The sequence below is a fragment of the Hippocampus guttulatus genome, chromosome 18, assembly GCF_054856545.1.
Source record: "Hippocampus guttulatus isolate MCC_2025c chromosome 18, RoL_Hgut_1.0, whole genome shotgun sequence".
NCBI lineage: Eukaryota > Metazoa > Chordata > Actinopteri > Syngnathiformes > Syngnathidae > Hippocampus > Hippocampus guttulatus.
Window position 1 is genome coordinate 1,261,452 of NC_141278.1, and position 24,914 is coordinate 1,286,365.

Sequence of the window (24,914 nt, forward strand, 5' to 3'; positions counted from 1 at the left end):
ATCAGCGACGAGCAAGTTCATTCAAATCTCCCAAATCCAACACAATATGCAGTTGCGTAACCAAACGAAACAAGCAGGATTACGTTGAGCACGTTGACTCATCAATGTTGCTGCATTTATTATGAACCTTTAAGTTCAGTCAATTGAAAACACAAGCGGTCGCAACACAATACTCACAGGCGTATATATTCTTTATCCTTATCATTAAATCTACGTGTAGCACATTTGTAAATATTACACTGCCCCTGGTGGTTGAGGGATGAGGCACACACACACACACACACACACACACACACACACATGTGCACTATGTGCAGTGTCAATTTAAGACATTTCAGTCATGTGCAACATGAACATGTTCAAAGAACTTTATATTCCATTGAACCAGAATGAGCAGCACTGCAGTTGAAAAAAAAAAAAAGACATGTGTGCATGACATCCGACAGATTTTGCATGACAGCCAGTGAAGGAGGCACCGAAGCGGAATGTATGGCTTCCAACGATGACATGATAAAGGAGGGCGTGTAGCAGCAGCAGCGATTAATTAAGTCTTTATTATCTCCTGTTCCCCCTCCTTCTCTTTTCATCGTCACGCTGGTCTACGCTCACTGTTTTTTCCTGCTTAGATTGCATCAATTTTTGTACTTCCTAATGAGAACGGGCACAATAGCGGTGTTCTTTTCCCCACTTTCCATCCTCGGCAATATTCATTCTTTTGTCTGAGTCTTCCAGTGATTGTCTCCTGAATGTCACCGGCTCTTTTTTTTTTTTATCTCTCCTCCCTCATTTTCTGCAAGCAATTCTCATTGATTTTGAATGTTGACTGTAATGAATGAGGAGACCTTTTCATTTGTTGCACCGCTGAGTTTTTTTTTTTTTGTGTGTGTGTGGTATGTAGGCATCTCAACCAAAATACCAATTTGTTCATTTCAAGTCGTCCCCGTGCTTTGGGTGATTGTCGCACCTGACACGCTGCCACTCCGGGCTGACTAATCTTTTTTTTGTTCAACGAGACTAGCGCTGGAATGCGACAGTCTATGCACTTTGAATATCCTATTAGATTGTATCCGTTGCAGAACCGAAATTACCTTCAGTTAATTCTATTTGGGATAATATTGGTCTAATAGAGGAAGAGAATATTAGGCGCAGTGCACTGCGTCGAATGTGAATTGAGCAAATATCCATATGGCGCATCGCTGCAGCCTCTGCATGTGCAAGGAGCCTGCTTTTCAATTATAGAATTCCACCTTCTCGTCTTGGACAAAAGAAGATAACGGGAGGAAGCCGTTCATTACAAAAGCATCTGGGAAAAAGTTGCTCGACCTCAACGTACAGCTCTGGAAGCGGCCTTGTTAGCTTCTCTGGGGGGGTCGGGGTGTTAAGCGTGTGCAAAGCTCACACTTTGCCTGCCTGTCACCACGAACCGATTGCCCAGCTGCGTCCCTGCTACCCGGAGTGACCTGCTCGCACAACTCACTTCTCGCCATTTTGTGCGGTCTTTGTTTGTTTGTGCGCGTATTTTATGACATCACGTGACGACACGGATGTCGGGTCTGCCTTTTCTGACATTCATCTTCCGAACCGCTTCATCCTCACTAGGGTCGCGGGGGTGCTGGAGCCCATCCCAGCCGTCTTCGGGCAGCAGGCGGGGGACACCCCGAATTGGTAGCCAGCCAATCGCAGGGCACACAGAGACGAACAACCATGCGCGCCCTCACTCACACCTAGGGACAATTTAGAGTGACCAATCAGCCTGCCATGCATGTTTTTGGAATGTGGGAGGAAACCGGAGTACCCGGAGAAAAGCCACGCAGGCCCGGGGAGAACATGCAAACTCCACACAGGGAGGCCGGAGCTGGAATTGAACCCGGTACCTCTGCACTGTGAAGTCGACGTGCTAACCACTGGACTGCCCTTTTGTGACATTATTTCTTGAAAGAAAAAAAAAAAAAAAGGGGACACTTTTGTGACATGATTTCTTGAAAAAATAAAGGTGATTCCGAGCTTGGACTTTTTCTCCATCGCAAAACACGAGTCGTGACATCGCACGGTGTTTCTGATGAATCTGGGTGAAGCGGCACTTTGAGCTGTTCAGCCTGCAAGCAAAATGTGACGCGAGGCTTCTCTGAGCTGCATCTACCTTCATCTGCCTTTGATTTAGCCGTCAGGAGAGCTTGTAATACAGCACAACACAACCTCGACCAGAGGCGGGGTTGGGGGGGGGGGGGCAGGTAGAGGGAATGGTGGATTGAGACCAAAAAGTGAAAGGGAGTTGAAAAGTTCATTGGCTGTTCTTCAGAAATGAATGCAAGCCATGGGGAAATGAGAAAAATAAGGTCCATTTCTAGGTACACGTTTATCCATGTTTGAGAAAACCCCGCATCTTGAAGCTACCTCGGTAAAATACAAAACATTAAGTGGGAGGAGTCCGTGATGGAAATGAGCAACGCGAAAAGCGAGACAGGACAGGAGAGGCGGGCGTACATCCCCCCCAAAAAAAAAAATATTGGGTGGGGAGAGAGACGATTAAGACAAAGTGAGATGCGAGAGTGGGTGTAATAGCCGAAGAAGCTGTGTTTACATGCGTGCGTGCAGAGAGGCGAGTCCTCGACGTCTAATGAGCTGAAGCTCAAAATGAGCCTGCTGTGCTCGTCTCTGATTACCTTTCATCTCCTGTTATACGGCCATCTCATGTCCTTAGCAACGTCCCCTTGTGTTATCGGGGGCAGAGAGCGAGAATGTAAGCCAATTACGAGCGGGTGGCGCGGTCTGAGTGCTGTTGGTGTTTTCTTTCTCATTAAGTCACAGTCCGGATGGCTCTCAAGCGGTTTCTGTGCTCTAAACAGTTTGATGATCGCGATCGGGCTCGCGTTTTGGATATAGGATGGATTTCATGCGTATGATGATGGTGATTGGGCGTCCTTCAGTGACATGAAACAAGAGTGACGGGTTTAGATCCAAGCAACTCCCCACACCCCAAAAAGAGTATGGAATTTTGAAGATTCATTCTGCCACATATTGATTCAACCATAAAACCATAGCGTGATGGTCAAAGAAGCAGTGGGGTGCTCCAAAGAGAGGAAGTGTGTGAGGATAAAGAATACTTTTTTTTTTTTTTTGTTGCTCTTCTTCCACAGCAAACAAAACCGGCCACAAGCAATGGCTCGAATCTTGAAAAATCTGCGAGTCAGGCCACTTGTATCTCAAGGCCCCACTGTATAAATTCAAGCGCCTCAAATCTGAAACCCAGCGAGTCCGACTCGCCCGCTCCTTCAAGCTTCTCAATGGCAAGAAAAATGATGGGAAATGTGTCACATTGGGAGTGGGAAATCGGGAAAGATGGAAAAGCAGGGCAAGACTTGGAGGAGGGGTAAGATGGAAGGAAATACCCCCAAGGCTCTCTTCCATTTTGCCCTTCTGATGGCGGCATATTTCCCTTGTGTTGCGACCATCATCATCTCTTTCTCAGCGCGCACACACCCACACTCAATCACTCACCTAGCCAACTGTCTCACTATTAGCGTCCAAACAAAACATGGCGCCCATCGCCGTCCGATCCCGCTGACATTTGCAAAGAAGAAAAACGCGCGTTATTGTGCTCGTGCGGCGGTTCCACTTCAGTCCACGTCATTATCATATTGTGGTGTAAAATTAGCTTTGCATATCAAATATCTCTCCCATCTTTTCTTCCACATAAGGGAAGGCACTTGAGACGGAATTCGGTTGGCAGCTCTTGGGAAATATCTTTTTTTTTTTTTTTCACATGTCCGCTGCATCGGATAGAATGGCTGGAAAGCGCGAGGAGCGTAGACGTGACTGTCGCCATCTGCAGTGCGGTCGCTTCTCCCATTTCTCCTTTGAAAGTCCCCAGCTACAAAGTCTTCATCTAAAATAGATATGAAAGCATTTACCCGCCTTGCAGGTGCTCTACATTTTTTAAAACCCCAAGACATGACTTCCATTCCTGTCTTCCCGCTTGACGCACTTGTCGACCTTTCCCTTCGCATGGACAGAAATGACAAGCTTCTCCCCACTCCCAAAATGTTTCCTATTATCTTCAAGTCTTCCTGGCTCTCGTTGTCAGAAGAGAAATGGATGTGTGTGTGTTGCATCTGTGTGTCTCATATGAGAGAAAAATGACATTGCATCCATTCATCATCCGTCTCAAAATGTCTGTTCCACTGCCTACCGAAGACGGCGTGTTTGCCAAGACACAACCGAGACCATTCATGATGGTTGTGCGGTGACGCTATCTTCAGAGTCGACTCTCCTCTCCCCTACCAGGCTGATGAAAAAAAAAAACGTTTGGCTACATTTAATGCAGCCGCTCAAATGTATTGACGAATCAGCATGGAGCTCACGGTTCATTGTAACGGCGGTCCAACGAAGCTCGTGTTCGGGGACACAATGCCATTTCAATGAAAGCCAAGGCAGCAGCTGGCTTGTGATTATCCGCTATTGTCTGCACTTGCTGCCTTGCAGCCCACCCCCCCAAAAAAAAACAACAATAACATTTTTTAAAAGGCAATAAGCTTAACAAAATGTATGCGTGTTACATTTTCCACCTGTATGACCCGTTCGACATCAAGCTATTATATTGCGACGCAAACCGAAATGCCAAGCTGAACCGTTTCATTCAAACAGCAAAATATGATGTCATAACGATTTGCAGTCCCCGCGGCACAAGCTCAGACCGGTAGTTTGGAAAATCGATGGAACGTTCCAACCGGCGGAGTTCAAAGAAAACCTTTTCGCAACATGGACCGTAATTTGAACCGAGCATCCAACTTCTAAAGCGTCCATCCATCCATTTTCCCAACCGTTTAGCAACCCCTGCAACCTCAAGATTTCCCAGCGAGTCCTTCACACACTGCAATTAGACCTTCGGTATCTTTCCCAAGGAGACTTTGACCAGTCCTCCATGTGCCTCAAGGTTCGAGCTTGACCCTTTCCGAGTGACCACTATTCGCTAGAGTGGGAAGAAATAAATTGGGTAGTCGAGGTCTTGAAGTTATAGCGCCGTACATCAGCGATGTGAAGCACCCCTTGACCCGCGCCACTCGTGAAGACGGCGAAGTGCGGCCCGACTCAGCTGTTAGCAAAGTGGGTCAAAGCAAGCTGGCGTGATCGCATGAATATTTAATGAAACAGAGCTCCAGAGTAAAGCCTCTGCAACGGTCCGGTTGATGCTAAGCAGTGTTAAACATCAGCGGCGTGACAGCATGTTGTTGACTCCCCGCGGAATAGTTGTTCCTTCAAATCCAAGGAGCGGACCAAGAAAGCCGCATCGCGGATGGATATGCATCCGTCAAAGGCTTTCTTCTTCTTTCGAGCCCGAAAGCCGACAGTGGCCGAGATACGGGATGTGCTCAGAGCAATAGGATAAAATACGAAAACATATACAATTTCCAATGAGAAAAGCATCCCGGTTGCGAGTGGGGAAAAACACACACAGTCTCTTTACGTAGCAAGAACTTTCCCTGCTACCTCCGTTTACCTTTTTGTGGCGACTTCACAAAAACAGGAAAAGCAACAGAGAAGCTTTTGTACTGGAGCTGAACGCCAAATTTGACCACGTTTGGGGTTCAACTTTGGAGCTGTTGGCAAGAAAAGCTAAGGAATAAATGCAGCCAACCACACAAAGTACAAGGAGAAAACCGGCAAGCATGGGGAGAACCAAGAATCGAACTACCAACCGCTAGTTTGACGTGCCGCGGTTGAGAACGGATTGTTGAGGACGGATTCCTTCAGCGGAATCCGTTCTCAACGCAATAAATGATCAGAGCAGCAATTTGGCCTTGCGTTTTGAGTTTGAGGATCGCAAGATGAAGACTGGAAGGAGGGGCCGAAGGAGAGACCGGTGGCAGATCGAGGTGTCGGGAAAGAAAATCAGCATCTGCTCAAAGGCAGCGAATCAGACGGCCATAGCGAAGGAGGCGACGGTGGCGCGCTACAGCCGGGGCGAACGGAAGTAGGTCGCTAGGAAAGGCAGAGGAACAGGTGCCATGCGGTGAAAAAGAAATCATGGGAATTGGGGCACTTTCTCTTTGTCTTCGGCTTTGTCCTCATTGTTGTGTGCGCATGTGTCACAATGACGGGCGGCTCCGAAAGTCAGCAGCCTGTCGCAAAGCTGCGGGCTTCTTGATAAACACAGTGTGCTTTCATTTACTCCTTCGGGCAGAATGACGCAGCGCACTTGTCATCTATTCATAGAGGAACAGCCACAAATGATGCACGCTGACAATTAGAGTTCAAAAAGCATTTGAGCGTCGTCCGTCGGCTTTTCGAAAACGGGTCGGTCTTTTGCTTTCATTTTTTTTTCTTTCTGTGTCCCCGTCTGTGGATTAGACACTTGAATGAGGGTTAACCTTCTTATCCACACCTTATTTAAGCCAATGAAGACCGCCGGGTCCCACTCCATACCGCATGATTATCTCTCGTGTGTGCACGAACACGGGTACAAGCGTGCTCGCCGAGTCCCGCGCTGCCGAGCCAATTTAACTCTAATTACATTTGAAAATGACGTGAGGCGCATGTGTGAAGGAGTTAGAGAGGATGATAGTAAATAGGGAGGTGATTATATCAACTACAGTCAATAAAATCGACGAGGTTCCGTTTGGAACGGAATCACCAGTGGTTGAGCATTTGGTGACAACTGCGGTAGAACCTCCAACCAGGAACACAATCATTCTGTGATGCTGGTTGACGTTCCCCCATACGAAAGAATAGCATGATCTCCATTTGGTATCCACTGATGGGAGGGGGGGGGGGGGGGGCAGCGTCCCATTGCAGCTGTTCAAAGTTGATTGATTTCACTTTCTGCGATTGTTTATTTTGTTTTTCCCATCATTTCCGACAACAAGGTACCCCAGTTTAATCGCAAGGATGCAAACGGTAAAATGAAGCTATAATTGATTGGAGAGAAAAAGAAAAAGAAAAAAAAACATCAACAGAACCACATCTATCGCCTCTGCAGGATGCAGCTGATCAATAAACACGCCGTTTTGCCTCCGCTGTAAATCACGTTTGTGTAAATGTGCCATGAAGCCCTGCGGGTATGGATGGAGGATTGTGGCAGACAACACTGGAGTGCGGGAGTGATGAATCTAACAATAAACGGAGGGAGGACATAAGAAAGGGGGAAATGCTCCACCCAAGAGCTGAGGTAGAAAGCAAAGCCAAACACTCTTGACGGATCAGCCCAGCGGCCATTGAAATAAACGAGAAACTGAAATCTATCCTCACTATTTGCAAAGTTTTTTTCTTTCTTCTTTTTTCTTTTTTTTAGGAAAAATCAAGAGAATAGCAACACATCTGTTCATCCGGAACCCCCCAAACAGTTTGCACTTTCAATTCATGAAGCCACTTCGCAAATGACGTACGGCAATCTGCACATCAATCGTCCGTCTTGTGCCTTTACGCCGATTTATTTGTTCGTCACAAATTGAAAAGCGCAACGTGTCCTTTTTCAGACAGTAGTTACTCAAGGGGTGATAAGAAAAAAAGATCTGCTGTAGGCACTTCAAATCCTGTATTTTCCTTGTTACAAGCCTTTGCTTCTTACAGTATACAAGCAAAGGAAAAATACGGATGGCTTCATATTTACTGTTTGCAAGTTATTGAATAAACGAAAGACAAATGCGCAGTCACGTATAGTACTGTGGAACAAGAGTGCCCCCAGTGGCCAAAAACATATATACAAATAACAATACAAAGACGCGGTCGCTTCTAAGTCTATCGCGGGTGGTCTGGGACGTAACCTCCATGCTTTCATTGTCATGCGTTTTCGCTCCGTTTCATTCTGAACAATCTTCTTTGTCTGCCTGCAGGTGAGACTTGCGCAGCCCTGTCACGCCCACAGCGCCCCCTTTCTGCCCGGACGGCCCGCCACGCCCCGGTGCATATGAAAGGGTACCACGTCGGCCGCAGCTTGTCCCAGCATTCCTCCGGCGGCGGCGGAGGAGGGCCTTGTCACTGCCCACCTGAGGACTGCGATGGCCCAGGCGGAGGAGACTACTACCACGGTCATAGCGACGGCCACTACTACCCCCCGGGAGGCCCGGCTGAGGCTTTGGCGCTGGAGAGACACCATTCCCACTCCCATTCTCACAGCCACTCGGGTGGCGGCACCTTCCCTCGCTCGCACCCCAGCCAGCATCCGCCTTTGCAGTCGTTTGACTCAGGCGAGGAATGCTTATCGTCGGGTCACGGAGGTAAGATGCACCGCATCCCTCCGAACCTGATGGATCAGTTTGAAAAGCAGGTACCCTTCCATCCCGATGGCTTTCACACACTGCAGTATCAGCGCACCACCAGCGGGGGCGCCGAACAGCGCAGCGAGAGCCCCTCGCGTATCCGCCACCTGGTTAACTCGGTGCAACGGCTTTTTGCCAAGTCCCATTCCTTGGAGGCTCCTTCCAAACGGGAGTACAACGGCACAAGAGGAGGCGGGGACTACCGAGGTGAGAGAGGAGGGGGTCACAGGAGCGGAGGGGAGGACGCCGGGGGTCACTACTCCGGCCACCAGTCTCGCTCGGCTCGGAGAAACAAGTCTCGGGAGCGCAGTAAGAGCGGGGACTCTCGGCACGAGTCGGGCAGACGGCACCGCGGCAGGACGGCCGGCTGGTGGAGCTCGGATGACAACTTGGACAGCGACAGCAGCTTCCTCGTGAGCGGCGGCAGGAAAGGATATCCCGGCGGGCACGAGAGCCTGGACGCAGCCATCCGGGAGCTCACCACCAAGAGGCCCAAGGAGCGAGGCGGCGGGCCAGGGCCTGCCGACTGCGTGGCCTGTACCACCATTGCACTGGCAGGAAGCGAAGGAGGCGGACACCCGGGTCACACCGGTCACTCCGTGAAAAGGAGCACGTGGTCGGCCATGACGGTCAGTCAAGCCAGGGAGGTGTACCCTTCTCGGGGGGGAGGAGGAGGAGGCTATGACAAAGCTCTGGTGCCCGTTGAGAACAAACTAAAGGAGAGGACTCTGCATTATCTGCAGGTGAGCGCAAGCCTGCTTGCTGTGTGCAAGAGCTGCATATGAGGCCAAACTTTCGAAAATCAGCTGTGCAATGATTCACTACGCGAGAACAATGTTTCATATTTTCACAGCAATCTGTTCACTCATAACTCAAGTGTCGATTTGAAACCTATGTTCTTACCCCACGTGAGTATGATGACGGATTGGCTAGCAACGGCAATTTTCCATCAGCGTAAGAAGCGGAAGCCACAATAACGCATGAAGGCGGTAGACTTTAATGTTGATGCGCTCCACGAAAAAACGGAATGAATTTCAAAGTAACGTTTAGCTCTGCCAAAAGGAGACATAAAAAAAGGAACATGAGGCGACGTCACCGGTTGGAAAATAAGATGCCGTCACGTCTCAGCGTGGTCGCGGTGACTCACTCATGTCATCGTCCACAAGCCAGCAGGTTCTATAGCGTGCATGCTTTTTCACATCCACGAAAGCGAAACACCTGCTGCGTGTGTGTGTGTGTGTGTGTTGGCGTCAACTGGCTTTCACTCTCCTGAGAGCATGTACGTCATTTTCTGGTTTGAGACCATTTCCTGCATTTATTTCCGCATTGTAATTGCTGACACGAACTGAAGTCCAGCTCGTCATGAGCCGTGTCGACCAAATTGATCAATATCCTGTGAAGTGCATTGAAGGCACTTACGTCAAATGAGCGGCGGCTAGTCAAAAGTCAAGCACGCCCAGGCCGCCGACGAACCTGAACAGGATAAGGATAGACTATGGCTGTGCATCAAAGCCTTACTGAAGGGAGGGAGCAGTGAAACATGAAAAAAACCCAAACATGGCTCATTTTCCTGTGAGGTTTAGATACTTTCTTAATCGCCAATATTCACATTTATTTCCGCATTTTAATTGCTTACACGAGCAATTCAGGTGTTCCCACAATGCACAGCTTTGAGAGCCTCGCATGTACAAATAACACAACTTGTTTTGTGCACAAAAACTCTTGATTGCCATGAAGGGACACACACACACACACACACACACACAGATTTATGCTCCCAAATCTGCAGCTGTGTTCCTGCAGAACAACAGGTAGCCACGCTAGCCCCCGGTGCTCGGCCAACTTTGATCCCTTCGCCACAGCTGAGGGCCGCCGATACAAAGCAGGAGCGGAGCATTTAGACAAGTCGGACACATTGCGGCTTCCTGCAAGAGTTGCTGATGCACATCTACGCTGCCATTTCGTCTCCTCGATACGATTTACATCCACGCGAATTATCCTTCTCACCCACAGGTTCCACCGGATTCATGTTGTTTTGTTTATGTAACGGGTGGCGTCGTTCGTCGACTTCTTGTCATTGGCGCTTGCTCACTTTTCTGCCAGCCAGAAGGATCCTGCTGTGGAATTGTTTGACAGTCATTGCAAAATGGGAAACGCAGCTACAGAACAACTGCTCCGAGAAAAAAAAAAAATCTATTCTGGTCAGGGTGACGCTAATGTTGAAAACTGGTGTTCATGACTGTATCTCATCCCTTTAGAATTCTTTTTAACGAAGCAATTCGGTGACATTGTTCATTTTCCTATTGCCAATTCAGTCGAATAACCGTCCCCAAATGGCGTCCCACAAAAACCCGAGTGACTCCTGCCCTTCACGCTGCCTGAGCCCTTCTATGCTTATCCCGATCTGGCAACAAGCGATGACAAAAAACGACATTAGAGAGAAAGAGTGACACAAAGACGGCTCTAAAGTGTCAGGTACGATGACGGAGGCAAATAGATGGGTGCCGAGATAGGAATCCAAGATGAGGGAAGCCATGAAGCCACGGCTGCTACGGGGAGCATCGCGAAATAAGAGGGGAAAGAGCGTGGCGAGAAGATGGAAGTGATAGTGAAAGACCGGCGGCGGTGGGCAGATTAGACGGCAAACATTTGAAACGATGACCTTAAAAAGGGGCACTCGGGTAAAATGACCTCGCGTTGGGGTTTTCACAACGGGAACGGGTTAAGGTCATTGTTTGTCTCTCGTTATCTTTGTTCCGCGCCGTGCGATCGTCCTCAATTCTCGATTGGATGTTTGTTTCCTCATCAGATTCTCATTGCCGTCTCGCCCACCGGCTTCTTGTGCATCCTTTCTTCTCTTTGTCTCTCACTTTCATCACCTGGCGCGTCCGCCCGGGCGGGCGCGCGCCACCCCTCCCTTGCGTCTCTCCGCGTTTGTGTCCGTCATTCGCTCTGCTTGGCTACCTGCCACTCTTTGTTGCCGTCAGCTTGGACTGATGCTTCCTTTTTTTCTTTCTCGCGTGTCAAGTGTTTCTCCAGCTGTCAGAGTTTCTCTCTTTCTGTAAGTCTCTGTCGCAGTCTTTGTAGCATCATCTCTCTCTCTCTCTCTCACTCTCGTGTGCATGTGCAGCTTGATCTCAAAGGAATTCAGAAGGATTTCATACGGAAGCGTATAGAGCGTAATTAGAAAGGTGCGGGGCATGTTTTTCCAAGATGACATGGCGTCTTCATACATTTTCAACTAAATTCTCCTGAGATCATGCTGGCACGTGACATGCATGTATGGCCACGCTTGGCGTGGATGTTTGTTTGAACTGCATGCCAAACAAACATGTGACAGTGCAACAGGGAAAGCTTTTCAAACACAATAACAGAGAAAAGTGTCAATTACTCATCCGACCTTTATTTAACCTAATTTTTATTTTTTTTTTTTAAAAAGAGCGCCTTGCCTCGTGTCAACAAGCTTGAACGCTACTCACAACTGTCGTATTGTCAGAACCTCGGAAGGTGAATTGTTGATTTTCAAGTGAATGCGATTGTGTCTCAGGTTCCCTCAGAAGACTGGGGGGGCGGATACGGTGGCACGGACGGCGGCGGCGAGATTCCCTGCCGTCGCATGCGCAGCGGCAGTTACATCAAGGCCATGGGCGACGACGACAGCGCCGATTCAGACAGCAGCCCCAAAGCCTCGCCCAAGTCCACCCTGATCGCTCAGAGGGATGCCTTCAGGCGATCCATCAGCATGGATCAAAGGTCAAACTCCGCCTACGCGCCGCTTAGCATCATGCTGACGCCGCAGATTGGCGCTGCAATCTGTCTCGTCTGCTTTCGCCGCTCGCCGTTTGGTTTGGCTGCTCTGTTGTTGCTGAACTCTGTTCTGACATTTGTCTATGACATTTAACGTGTCATTGTCATATTTTGAGATAAGCGTATGAATCATGGTGAGGAGACAACAAATCCAGAGATGGCGTGACATAAACTCAGAGGAAGCGCTTTGAAAAAAACTCATCAGTAATGCAGTAGGGGGATTCCAGAACTGGAAAACAATGTGGACACTAAGAAAATTGGGTTTATTGTATATTGTTATAATGCTTTCACGAAAACAAAGTGAAGAAACAATCACATCGTTTCATTCAACGCGACACTCTGAAATATCTTGTCAGGTGACGATTTGTTGAAACACACTTTTCAAAAACATTGTTGAATAAATATTTGACAGTTTAATTGTATTTGAATATTTATTCAATACTATCGTTACGCCGTATTATTACTCCAATGACAAAGGCAGCGTTGCGAATCGATGTTCCGAGTTCTCTCTCAAGCATAAAAGTGTGTCAGCTGTGTTAGCCGCTATGCTAAGCGGTCAACAATAAACAGCTAAAGAATACGATACAAAAGTGTATTTATCCAACTTTCGGATAATGAGTCGCAGTTGGGGTGACGCGTAATGCAGCTCAAAACTGAACAAACACGAAGACGACTTGCTTGAGGTTAATTCGCTTGATGGTGTCATTTCTGCTCCGACTTCGGAATGACTCCCGAGTTGATTGTTTTTAACTTCAGGTATTCATGTAAGCAGTGTACGGACTCCTATCCGAACAGCCGGACGACACCCAAGTCCCACGCGCGCTCGCGCAGTTACACTCGCTCGCTGACCAGCTCTCAGGTAACGGTGACCGTATGGGTTATTTTGAGGACGGGACGTTCTACTGACGCTTTGACATATCTGGATCTCGGCTTCAGTTGGGAGACACCTTGGACAGACAGTTTGAGGCCGTGTGCGAGACCATGTTCGGGGAGGTGGAGTCCCAAGCGGTTGAGGCTCTGGATCTCCCGGGGGTGTTCCGCACACGTAGCCATAGCTATGTCCGTGCCATCCAGGCCGGCTGTTCCCAGGATGACGACTGTCTCTCCGTATTCTCTCTGTCTGGTCCCCAGGGAAGCGTCAAGGCGGGAGCTGGTGAGTTTCTGTGCAATTCACTCCAACAGGAGGACTCTTCCAGTCACGATGGGGAAAGTTTCTTTTGAAACGAACACATTGTAAGGTTAAACAGGTCCCAGAAGGCATTGTGTTCAACCTTCAAGTTTCCACTGTCCAAGGACGGCTTTTAATCATGTTCGGAGTGCCTCGGGAATTTGCGTTTGCGCGTCGTTTTCTGCAGTCGTCTGTGCACTCTTGAATGCAAAGCGACAAATAACCAAAAGCTAAGACGAGCAAATCTGACAGGTTGAATTTAAGCCTGCGCCGTGTCAAGAGTCCACTCCTTCACCCGCTAAACACAATCCCACCTTTGCTTACAACCGCGCATGCTCACCATATTTGAGTGCATCTGTTCAACAAAGCCGTTAAAGTGGAAGAAAAGACTGGGGGGGGGGGGGGGGCTTATTTTAATATCTCCGAGGAAATTGTTTCATCTTCTAAAGTGGTAGGCTTCAGCTTGCTTAAGGGAAAAGTCAAGTCCTGCATATCATTTACCATCATGCAAAAAAAAGAAAGAAAAAAGCTATTTATTCAGAGCACAGGGATTTCTAGGAGTCATTTCTCAATGGTTTTCTTATTTTCCCCTCCTTCTAATTTAAACCCCTTCGTGTCATCAATATTCTAATTTGCTTCCATTCTTCTAGGCTGTCCCTTTTGTGAGTATCCATCCCTGCTGCCTTTTTCTCTCAACAACCCAACTCTGCCTCTGTTTCCCTTTCTCCCACTTCTCTGACACTTTAGTCTTTCCTTATCGCAAAGGTGCTCCTCCCCCACTCCCGCCTCGCATGTCCAAGTCTTCACTGTCCGTGCGAGCCCAGAGCAGCACGGAGTCCACCCAGGACGCCTACTACCAGAGCAGCCACGGGCGCTCCAAACCGCACAGTAACTCGGTGGACCTGGGCTGCGCCGACGGAACTTCGGGACGCTCTTCCAGAGCGGGCTACTACGCAGCCGCGGGCCCGGGGCGTTCCCGGCAGCACAGTAACTCAGCAGAGAGCCTGGATGGAGGGATGAGGGGCTCGCGGGAGATGGTGCCCTACGGAGGAGGTCCGGGAGTCGGCGTGCGGGCCAAACACAGCAGCTCGGCTGACAGTTTGCTGGAGGGCCCGCCGAGGGCGGCCCGGGAGAGGGACGGTCGGGTCGGGGGAAGCCTGGGGAAGTCGGTCTCCCTGCCGCAGAACAGCATTGTTTTGAGTAAAGCTGGAGGGCAGGACGACGGATGCAGTGGCAGGAAATGGAGGCCGTCCATCGCTGTGCAGGTGAGGAAGACTCTCTGGTCTCTGGGTTCATGTATCCGGCAGGGAGACCCGGTTCATTAAGGGGGGGGTACGTTCCAGAGGTGGAAATAGCGTTACATCGATCAAAACCCTTGAACGCATTTAAACACCACACTCAATTCAATTCGACTTCAATACCAAAATTATAAAAAGCAAACCGATCTGACAAAAGTCCTCTCGCTTAATGCTGACGTTGGAATTGCCGCAGAGATGCTCGTGTACGTTGGCATGGATGTAATAGACATTTTAAACTTTCTGACCGCTACTAAAGCGCCCGCGGAGCAGCAACACATACAAACGCAATGCTCACAGGCATACCGTATATTCCCTCTGCACTGTGGGAGCAACGACATTACTGGAGCTCAATCTCTGCCTCTTCCTCTATCTTTACTTGTCCTTCAAGAGCTCAGTGCTGCCCGGCATGCTTTGGAACAACGCGGGATTAAATCCAGAATGAGGAGTTCTATTTGACAAATGTTTCTAAGTACACCAAAAAAGTCAGTCCATCTTTATAGGAGACTCGATCAATTCCACAATTGTGTGTCATTTATCAGTTGATTGGCTTCCGAACATGTAGTTGCTGCAAACATGACATGCACGACATCCAAATGCATTGACCTCAGACAATAGGGAAACATTCTGTTGCTTTCTTTGCCAAGAGAGAAATGAGATGAGTGATTAGATCGGCGTCTGGCACGGCAGCTGTGTTTGTCATCCCCAGATCGGAGTTTACTTCCGATGCATACCAAGCGCACATTTTTGGCTGACTCATATCCAACCTTTTTTTAGAACACATTTTGCCATTAGCATAACTCGTGATCACAACCCACCTGGGCCTTCTCTGGAGTCCTGCCTTCATTAGCCTACCCGCGAATGCCGTCACGATCACACCGTAGTCGATATCCACGACTCTACGAACGAACGTCTCGCAGTCAGAATCAATGTCAGTCATTTCTGCTTCGCTACCTAAAAAGACGGATGTACGAAGCACGCGTCGTAATGGCGAATAAATTAATTGGAGTTGCCATGGAGGCCATTTCATGGATGTCTTATCGCTTGTGTCATTTTTCTTCTTGAAGTGACAATGGCCACGGCAAAAGCGTTAGATACATAAAAAAACAAAGTATAGCTGATCGGATTACGGCTACAACACTCACATTCTTGATTCGGTTTAATCCAATTGACTCTTTGCCTGATTTTATATTTGGGGAACATTTCCTGCCATTTGCTTGAAGGAAAAATACGAACCGATTCAAAATATGAACTTCACAAAGTTTTAGGATCAGGTGGCATTTCCAGTATGTGCCTGCGGTTTCCCTCGAATAGGATTGCGCTCTTTCCTCTTCATTCTAGGTTGACAGCTCAGAAACTCTGTCCGATTCAGACGCAGACGGCAAAGCTGTGACAGAGGTTCATTCAATCGGCGTGCAGGTGGAAGATGACAAAAGGTAACGTCAAATTCTTCACCGCCTCGCTGATTGCTTACGCTCGGCACACGGCGGTGAACGCGAGTGAAAGCGTAAAATTTACTCACATGAAGTCCCCAAAAATATGGAGCGTCGACCCTCAGCATCATCATCATTTCAATGCATAATTTACTAAAGCCTTTATTTTCGTCAGGGGCCCCCCAATGGCGCAAACACCTTTGGTTGATTTCACCAAAAGATTCTATTTAACATTTCATCAGACATCACAGCTTGAAGTCTATGATGACGCCTTGTTGCTTTTTGGAAGCGCGAGCGCTGCACTCCGACTGCGACGCTTTCGCGTGTGCTGTGGCCTCGAAGCCTTTGGTCAGATTCACACATCAACACAGCGTGCCACGCTAGCGACTGAGCGGTGCATGTGTCCTGTTGTCATCGAGTATGATGGTGTCACACCTCAAACTGTCACAGCACGGACGAGGGGGCGGGGGGGGGGGGGGGGGGGGGGGGGTTGAGATGTAAATGACAACATCCAGTGACGTGCACTCGTTTGTCATATGCCAGATGATTGAACGGGACTTTACCACGAGTGAGGGAGCTGTATTGGCAGGAATCGCAGTGCTCACTGCTGAAATTATCCGTAAGGGATTTGAAAAAAAAGGAAAAAAATAAAAATGGAGTCTTTTGCGTGTGATGGCAGTGCGTGACGGATTGGCTCTGGGCCCGCTGTGACTTCCCCGTGTCATAGACGGGCCCGTTTCAAGCGCTCCAACAGCGTGACGGCGAGCGTGCAGGCCGACCTGGACCCCGAGGGCTTCCCGGGGCTGAGCGTCGCCGTGCCAATGCAGGACAAGAGTCTCCAATTCGGTTGCTCCTTCCAACGGCATTCATCGGAACCGGAGTCAGCTGGCCAGTACACGGAATGCCACCGCACCGTGCATACACAGGGACAGTGGGCTTATCGAGAGGTACGTGCGGCCATTTAACCACAATATATCCGAATCTGTCATTGGCTCTCATGTTTTATCGAGTCGAGGCACGTGGTGCATGAGAAAAAAAATTCACAGCATGCCATCCCAAAAGGTGAATGTCACAAAAATCCATGAGCGAGTAAAGGTAACTGGTGACTGTGGAAAATAGGCTATTCCATCCGCAACCCTGCGGCAGAGATGCAAACTTTGCGCTCTCTTCGCTATCGTCATTCAAAATCATCTGGTCACGACTCACACCGATCCCCCGGTGAGGTGCTGCAAACGAGCCTACCGCCAATCGGACAAAGGCGGTTGGGTAGGCAGCTTAAAACATCGACAACCACGCCCAAAGGGGATCGCTAGCCGGCATCAATGAGTCCCAAGACGGCGCCCTCGACTGCTACGGCAGACAATGGCGGACCATCGAGTGGGACGTGGCGCGAGACCACCGCGCCGTTTTCATGCCGGCTAAAACCGGATTGGGTGAATGCCATTGCAACAACAACACTAGACTGGTTCATTGACTAAATAGGTGCAACACAATACTCTTTTCCAAAGACTGTCCATCGAAATGCTTGTTGCGACTGGCCGCTATATGACGACAGTGAACTTGATCGATTGCCCGTTTATCGGCGTCATGACTCCAGGACTTTATCCAGAGTGGCTACACCACAGAGGCTTGCCCAGGAGACCCACGGTCGCACCAGCATCAGCACCTTCCTCCGCGTTCCCATTCGCCACTCCCCCTCACCTCAGAGCGAGGGTGGGCGGGCACGCCCTCCTTGGAGGGTCCCCGGAGCCTGCCCGACTCGGGTCGAGCTTCCCCCTGCATGAGGGACGGAGAATTCTTCTTGCGCCTACTGCAGACCGAAGTGGAGAGGATGGAGGGCTGGTGTCAGAACATGGAACGGGAGGCTGAGGAGAACCAACTCCCAGAGGAGAGTGAGTTTGCGGAGAGCGACCTTTGAGATCATTGCAGAAATCAATCGCTGTATTCAACTTCCTTGTTTTTTTTTTTTTAAATCATCTCCAGTTCTCGAGCTGATTCGCAATGCAGTTGGCAGTGCTCAGATGCTCATGTCTCAGAAGGTTCAGCACTTCTTCCGTCTCTGCCAACAAAGTGTGGTGAGTCTGCCCTGACAGCAACTTGACATATGCCCAAGACTTTTTTTTAACATCCGTGGTATATTTAATCATTGAACTTATCACTCGTCAACTTGCCCACCCCAGGACCCGTCGAGTTACCCCCAGCCCACCACTCAGGACCTAGCAGGCTTGTGGGACCTACTTCAGCTCAACATAGAAGACATCCGGGTCAAGTTTCAGGATCTCCAGAGGCTCAAAGACTCTGACTGGATACTCCCCGTAGAAAAGAAGGTGAGCCAAAGCACCTCAGTTTCCTTTCAGCGCCCCTCCCCCAGAGCTAAACTGGCAAAGTGCAGGAGACTGCCGCGGATGTCCTCAATCCCGTCACAGGCTGCGAGAAAGCAAAAATTCTGAACTGAACTGCTCTCCAACCTTAAACGTACCTTATACAGCAGGAGGGCCTTGTGTTGCAATCTCGAGAATGGTTAAGGTGCTCATTCACTAATTTGCTCTTCATTCTGCAAGAACTAACCATCGTTTCTCTTTTCCTCTTTGTCCTTCACATCATGTCATTGACCATTCGTGTTCTTACCCCATCGTTCCCTTTCCTGACCCCGATGCCAATGAACGCGACGACCCAAATCTTTTCAATCCCTCTCACGCAACCAAACCAAACCATGTCACCGCGCACACCCGTTGCCGTCTTCGATGTGCGTGTCACCGTCGCTGGGTTCCAGGAAGACAAGAAGCTTCCTCCTCCCTTACCAAAGAAGCCAGCGGGCGGGGTGAGTGGCAGCCTCCGGGCAGATAGCGTCGGTGAAGGAGGGGCCGGAGGCGGGTCGGGGGGCCTGGTGGTGCCTCGGGTCGGGGGACACACCCTACCGCTGAGGGAGAAGTCTCTGGACCTCGTGGACCGTCAGAGGACAGAAGCAAGGAGGAGGCTGCTACAGACCAAGCGTACCGCCTCCTTCAGGCAAAATTCGGCCACAGAGAGCGCAGACAGTATCGAAATCTACATTCCCGAAGCCCAGACTCGACTCTGAAATCCACCCGGGCCATTTCACTCCGACCAGTGACCCGGACCTTTGCGGCTCTAGATTATCTGCAGGTCGTTTTAACTCCTTCGCTTCCTCCAAGATGAGATCATTCCCATACACTTCCCATTACTCTTAATTCCGTTCGCAAGCAGCAACAGCCATTTGGTTGTCTTGAAAATTGCACATATTACTGACACAGAGGCCTAAAAAAAAAAAAAAAAAAAAAAAAAAAAAAAGTAGGAGTAGCAAACAGATATGAATTATCGCCTATTTATAGAGTTATTTATGCATTTCTCATTTTGCTGAGGACAAACAACAAACACCCTTCTTTTTGTAACAGTGAATTGCTGAGAATCTCGCCCTCGCTCGTAGCATGCCCGCTCATGTTCACCCAGCACTTGTACATCACTGAAAATAAAGGGCTTAACAGGCACAAAACCTCCACCACGGGAGATGACGAGACTTCACCTATTCCTGTTGCCACCCTTGGACATTCGCTGCGATTTGCCCCCAGCTACATGTATCCATGCTCTTCACCGACACTGCCAGTATGGAGAAAGAGGATTTCCCGCACCGGATTTTGCTTGCTTTAGCATCGATCACATTCATGAAAAAGAGCATCTGACCACACTTGGGGTGAAAAACATTTTTTTTTTTCCTTTCATGTGAAATACCGTCTTGCGAGAAATGAGTCGTAATGGGACAAGAGCAGCCATCGTCTTTGGAGGAAAAGGTCACGGCACATGAATAAAGTCGGAATGTTAGGAGAACGGTCCTATTTTGGAAGAAATATGGGAGTCAAAATATGAGAATGAAGTTTTCGATGTAACGTGACTTTATTCTTGTCAAAGGACTATTTCACCTATCAAATTTAGACTTCTAATATTACAATTGTATTCCCCTTAATATGCAAATCGATAATTCCTTTTTTTTTTTTCTTCCCCGGCGAGGCCCACATTCTCCTTTCAACGCCAGATTTTCTTGAATGAACAGTTGCTATTCTGTCTGGAGTGGGAACGCTCATTCTTGCCAAACGGAGCATTTGACAGCAAGGCAGCATCACAGGCCATAAAAAAATAGTCAAGTTCGATTGGCTGAAATGCCTTCTCAGGACACCAGCGAGGGGAGACGGGGAGGGCTCCATTTAACTGTGAGGTTAGAGCACCGCTAAGTGGTCAATTCCAGAAGAGCAGCGGTCCGAACAAGATGCCCTTTACGAAAACAGCCAGACATGACAATGACGGAAAGAGGTGGTTGCCGTTGATCTGCTCTTGAGTGTTTTCTCTGAATATTGACTCGACTCAATAGTAAAAAGCAAGAATGGCCCATCTTATTTATCCACATGAGGAGTCTCAGCATGGGAAATTGCTTCCAAAGAGAGTGGTCACAAGATGAAAACAAACTTTCTTTTCAGTGGCGGGCCGTGCATTTCAACCTTTGGCCTTCAGTGACGTCACATACATGAACACATTATTGGCTCGTCAAGCAGCACTTCGTTTCAGGAGCATTTAAAACCATCAAGTATGCATTCACAATTAAGAGCAAGAAACTAAATTTACAGATATTGTCAAAAATAAAAAAGATTTAAAAAAATACTCAATAAAATGCCACCCAAATGACGCTGTGCGATCTTAAACAAGTCTGTCCGATAAATTGCGCAGTGTCGCAGTTTCATAGAAGACGCCAACCACACAATAACAAAACAAACTATTCTTTGAAAAGAAAGTGAACAGATCATTTGCGTTTTGAGAATCGGCTATACAACAGCAAATAACTGAAAATGTTGAGCAGCTGAGATTGAGCGAATTTTAGTGCACGAAGCGGACTACAAATGCGCCATTATAAATTGCAGGTGAGCCGATTTATTTGATACATTTTTGTATCTGTGTCATTTTATTTCGTGACCATTAATACTAACGAAAAAAAATAACAAGAAATGTAAAATCAAAGTCATTTACTCACCAATGTAGTGCCTGTTCACTGAGCTGCAGATCTACGCGAGTGTCCCCAAACGTTTTGAAACGCACCGTAGTGCGTAAGTGCCCAGCCGTGCTCTGATATTTCCTTGCTGCCTTGGTAAAACAGCTTCAACTGGCAAATCCAGTGGAAGATCCGTCTTGCAAATTGTGTGGAAAGTAGTCCTGCAACCAGATCAATGTCTTCGCCCACGGCCATTTTGGGTCAAAATGCAGCAACAGCTCTCTCTAGCAGGCGCCAATCCAATCACCGAACGCGCACGTCCAGTGTCGACGTAAGCCCTTCCAGCTGGCCCTGGAACGCAGACTCGTGATCTGATTGGCTATTGCAACCTGACTGTGCCCGTTCATTTCCAGCCCACAGGGGCCTGCTCTGTTTCATCTGATGGCCCTGAGCAAGTTTAATTTACCTAGCAACACAAGCTACCTGAAATATGATTGGTTCAAAACTCTACCATAATAAATAAGTTATTTATCGAGTGGCTTTCAATGTTATTTAGAATAACATTGAAAGCCACTCGACTCAGTGGAAGTAATATGACGTAAAGAATACAGAGAATAATTTTGTTGACATATTTATGAAAATAAAATAACATATATTAAATTTGTTATTCTCAGAAAAGTACATTTATTAAATTGACCTTTCTGAGAATGTTTGGGCCAGCAGAGAAGGCCTTGCTGGCCCTGACGGAACGCCACTGAAAGAAAGTAAGGACACGTTTGTATCGTCAATATTTCGTATGGACGTTTTGTACGACGACGCTGATGCGAATGCAGCGGCCGCTTGCTGGCAAAGTGAAGTGATGAAAAGAGCACTGAAATTCAGCCATTAGCATGATTTTCTTTCCTCCGAATATCTGAATGGAACCTGGCAAATATTTTAACGGGAGATGTATATTTTATAACATAATCTAACATTTATAGATAAATAGAGACTATTGAGTACAGTGTACAAAGAGGCCTATATCAAAATGTGACATATTATGAGAACGATGATAATTGCGGTTATGTAGACATGTGTGACACCGCTGCTGTGGGGCATATCCGGACGCAGCACACGTGAAAAGATGGCCCAAGTGCTTGGTCAGGTTCACAGGGCTTAAAAAAATAATAATTTGTGAGTTGCCGAGTTGAATCCTCCGGAGCTTTTACATCTTCAAATTACATATCTTCACCCGTCATTCTCTCCTTCCCTCTGTTTTCACTTTCGAAACCAACGACATGTGCCTAACCAGCTATGCGTGGACGTTACCGTTCAAGTTTACAGTTTGTACATATGTGAGACGTGTGTACATACGGAAGGAGCAAATGTTGAGAGATGAGCTTCAAGGAAAAATGTTTCATTGTAATTTCAGGCCCTCCCTTGTCACCCCTCACTAGGACTATGCCTGGACTACTTTCTGTTGGCACTGCATGTTTTGAAAGAGGGCAGCCAGCAGACGAGAGCTCGCGTTCGTAGCTTTCAAAATCTTTGTTCGGGAGCTCCTTAAGAGACAACATTAGCGGCAAAGGACAAACACGTGCTGAAGCAAAGGTGAGAGCTCAAGCGGTGCCGCAGCACCCGACTTGACAACATCTGAGTGGTGATTGAGGCTCATCGAACAAAGCACAAAGACCTGCTTTTTTTGGTTTTTTAATATACTCTTACACCACTGTGAAGGGACTCCTGACTGATCTTTTCATCGCGGGGATTTATCCACAGTAGCAACTTGTTCTTCACTTCTCAAGTGGAGCCTTGAGTGAATCACATAAAGCTTTGTTTTTAAAAAATTTTTTTTTTATATATTGCGCTCTATGTGAACAGTGCAAGGACTCTCGCGATGAATTGCGAGGTCTCGCCAAACGCACCAGACCGACGACACCACAGACCAACCTGTCAACTCTTCCTAAAAGTGCAAAAAGCCCACATTCAGAGCCAGACGAAACCCCCCCCGAGTACCTCAGCCTTCGCGACCCGGGCCTCTGTCCTCAGGGGATTCTCCATACAACAACGCAACTGACAAAAAATAAAATAAAAAAAATTACTAAAAAAAAAACGAGGACAAACACAATCGAGTGCTTTTTAAAACTGGTGATATCGGACAATTTGCCGCGACCGGAGAGCGCCGCAGTCGCGGACAAGGTGGACGCAAGTGTTTTTTTTTTGTGAACGAGGGGTCTTGCAGCTGCAGATTTGAGTTTTCGGTGGGCATTTCTATGAGGCTGCTCTGATGGTATTCATCGTCCTAAAGGACTTTTTTTTTTTTCAACATTTGATTTATATCCCTTACAAGGGGCTGAATTTTGACTTACTCATGTATTTGTTGTAGAATTATTTGTTTTCATTTGTATAATTTTATTTCTTTTAATAACAACAATTAATAAATTCCAGTTAGTCTTCGTAGGATCTCAGCAAAAGGTCAAATTGACTCGAAAATGACAATTTCAAAATAAAACGTCTTTTGAGGCACGAGTTCTCTTTTTCACGGTTTTGGCTGTGAAAAGCCCTCAAAATGTTGATTTATTTCGCTTCAGAAGTGGAAGAATTTCACCAGAGACCTACATGGCTAACTCATAGTTGCTGCCAAAAAAAATGACCTTTTTTGTTTTATGTTTCTCATAAATTGTATGCATTACACAATTGGGCCATGTAAACGTAATTGCATGCGTTACACACCCATGTTGACGTGTCCTATTGGGACATTTTATTACCCACAGAGCAGCCAAGAGACATGAAACTGAAACTCCAATGTGCCTTTCGCACTGGGGGGTGTACTGACTGGTGTGTATCAACACTGTAACGCTTTTCATGAAAAAAAAAAGATGTAAATACATGTTGCCGACAAACATTACGCTACTCAATATCACATATTGTTCCCGCAATATGATTATTAGTTGTAGTATGGTTATTGCCATTAAAAGGGGAGTTCATGATTGCCACCGCTCTCCTTCTTAGAAAGGTATTATTATATCTAGCGGGCGGTGAGTCTCGTGTACAATAACTAGCTTTACATGTTAGGACGCGTCTTAAAAAGCGCTGCTAGGATGGACAACAAAGGAACTCTCGGAAGGCATATAGTTCTTCCTGGGATCCATGATGGACACAAGGAGTGAAGGATGAGTAAAAAGGGGCGGAGTCAAGATTTTGGTTTCCTTTTGAACTCCCATCCGGGGAAGGAGGAACATGTGAAACTTGTGGATTTCCCACTGCCGTCCACTATATTATGTAGCAAAAGCGAAAATGTCCTCTGCCCCCCCCCACCCCCCCCCACCCATTCCATCATCTCGCCGCAAACACCAGACGGGTCTTACGCGCCGAGCTTTTCTTGTCTTTCAGCTCGGCTTCTTCAGTTGAATACAGTGCCAAGACAACATTGTGTATGTAGAAACATTCTTTTTGGCCGTTGTTGTCATTTGAAAAGAAATGAGTGGGGCGCATAGCAATAACATTGGAGTATAAATGTCTCATAAATCCGGAGAAGGTGGCTCGAGAAGATGCATGCTTGAGAAACACCACGGCGACTTGAAGATGTATTGGTTGGGATCATGGTTGAGTTTGTTGTGTTGTGTACATAGCGGTTTATACTATTTACTGTTAAAAAAAAAAAATAAAGTCATGGCTCTGGGTGTGTCCAAAGAGCACATCCGAAAGCCCAGAGAGATGGCACACTGTGACGTGGTTTATACCCCAACACAGAATGTAACACGGTCTACGTTGTTGAAACATTTTCTAAAGGCTAATATTATTACTATTAATATGATGATTACTATAAAGCTATTTTAGCCAGTGAAACGAGCCTGCCGTGTCTTTCTTTGTCTCCATTTAAAATCTTTCTGCATTTTTGAGGTCCTTTTTCCTCAAAAAAAATCCCTTTGGAAACAGTTCTTGCACGTTCCAAGTGTGGTTTCATGACTGCGTGACTTCCCC

At 47.6% G+C, this 24,914-nt stretch overlaps 1 protein-coding gene across 2 annotated transcripts in view; it reads left to right on the forward strand.

Annotated features, from left to right (window-relative positions):
* dlgap3 (discs, large (Drosophila) homolog-associated protein 3) overlaps window positions 1-24,779 on the forward strand; it is a 67,982-nt gene extending 43,203 nt beyond the window's left edge. Inside the window, exons 3-13 of one of the 2 annotated variants that reach the window (XM_086137065.1) lie at window positions 7,830-8,998; window positions 11,803-12,008; window positions 12,819-12,921; window positions 12,999-13,215; window positions 13,978-14,495; window positions 15,867-15,961; window positions 16,686-16,905; window positions 17,556-17,850; window positions 17,942-18,033; window positions 18,139-18,285; window positions 18,732-24,779. In XM_086137065.1, coding sequence (XP_085993191.1) covers window positions 7,904-8,998; window positions 11,803-12,008; window positions 12,819-12,921; window positions 12,999-13,215; window positions 13,978-14,495; window positions 15,867-15,961; window positions 16,686-16,905; window positions 17,556-17,850; window positions 17,942-18,033; window positions 18,139-18,285; window positions 18,732-19,037 — 3,294 coding nt within the window. In that variant the 5' untranslated portion in view covers window positions 7,830-7,903 and the 3' untranslated portion in view covers window positions 19,038-24,779. The remainder of the gene's footprint in view (window positions 1-7,829; window positions 8,999-11,802; window positions 12,009-12,818; window positions 12,922-12,998; window positions 13,216-13,977; window positions 14,496-15,866; window positions 15,962-16,685; window positions 16,906-17,555; window positions 17,851-17,941; window positions 18,034-18,138; window positions 18,286-18,731) is intronic. The other variant, XM_086137067.1, reaches the window with a different exon arrangement.
* The last annotated feature ends 135 nt before the right edge of the window (window positions 24,780-24,914 follow it).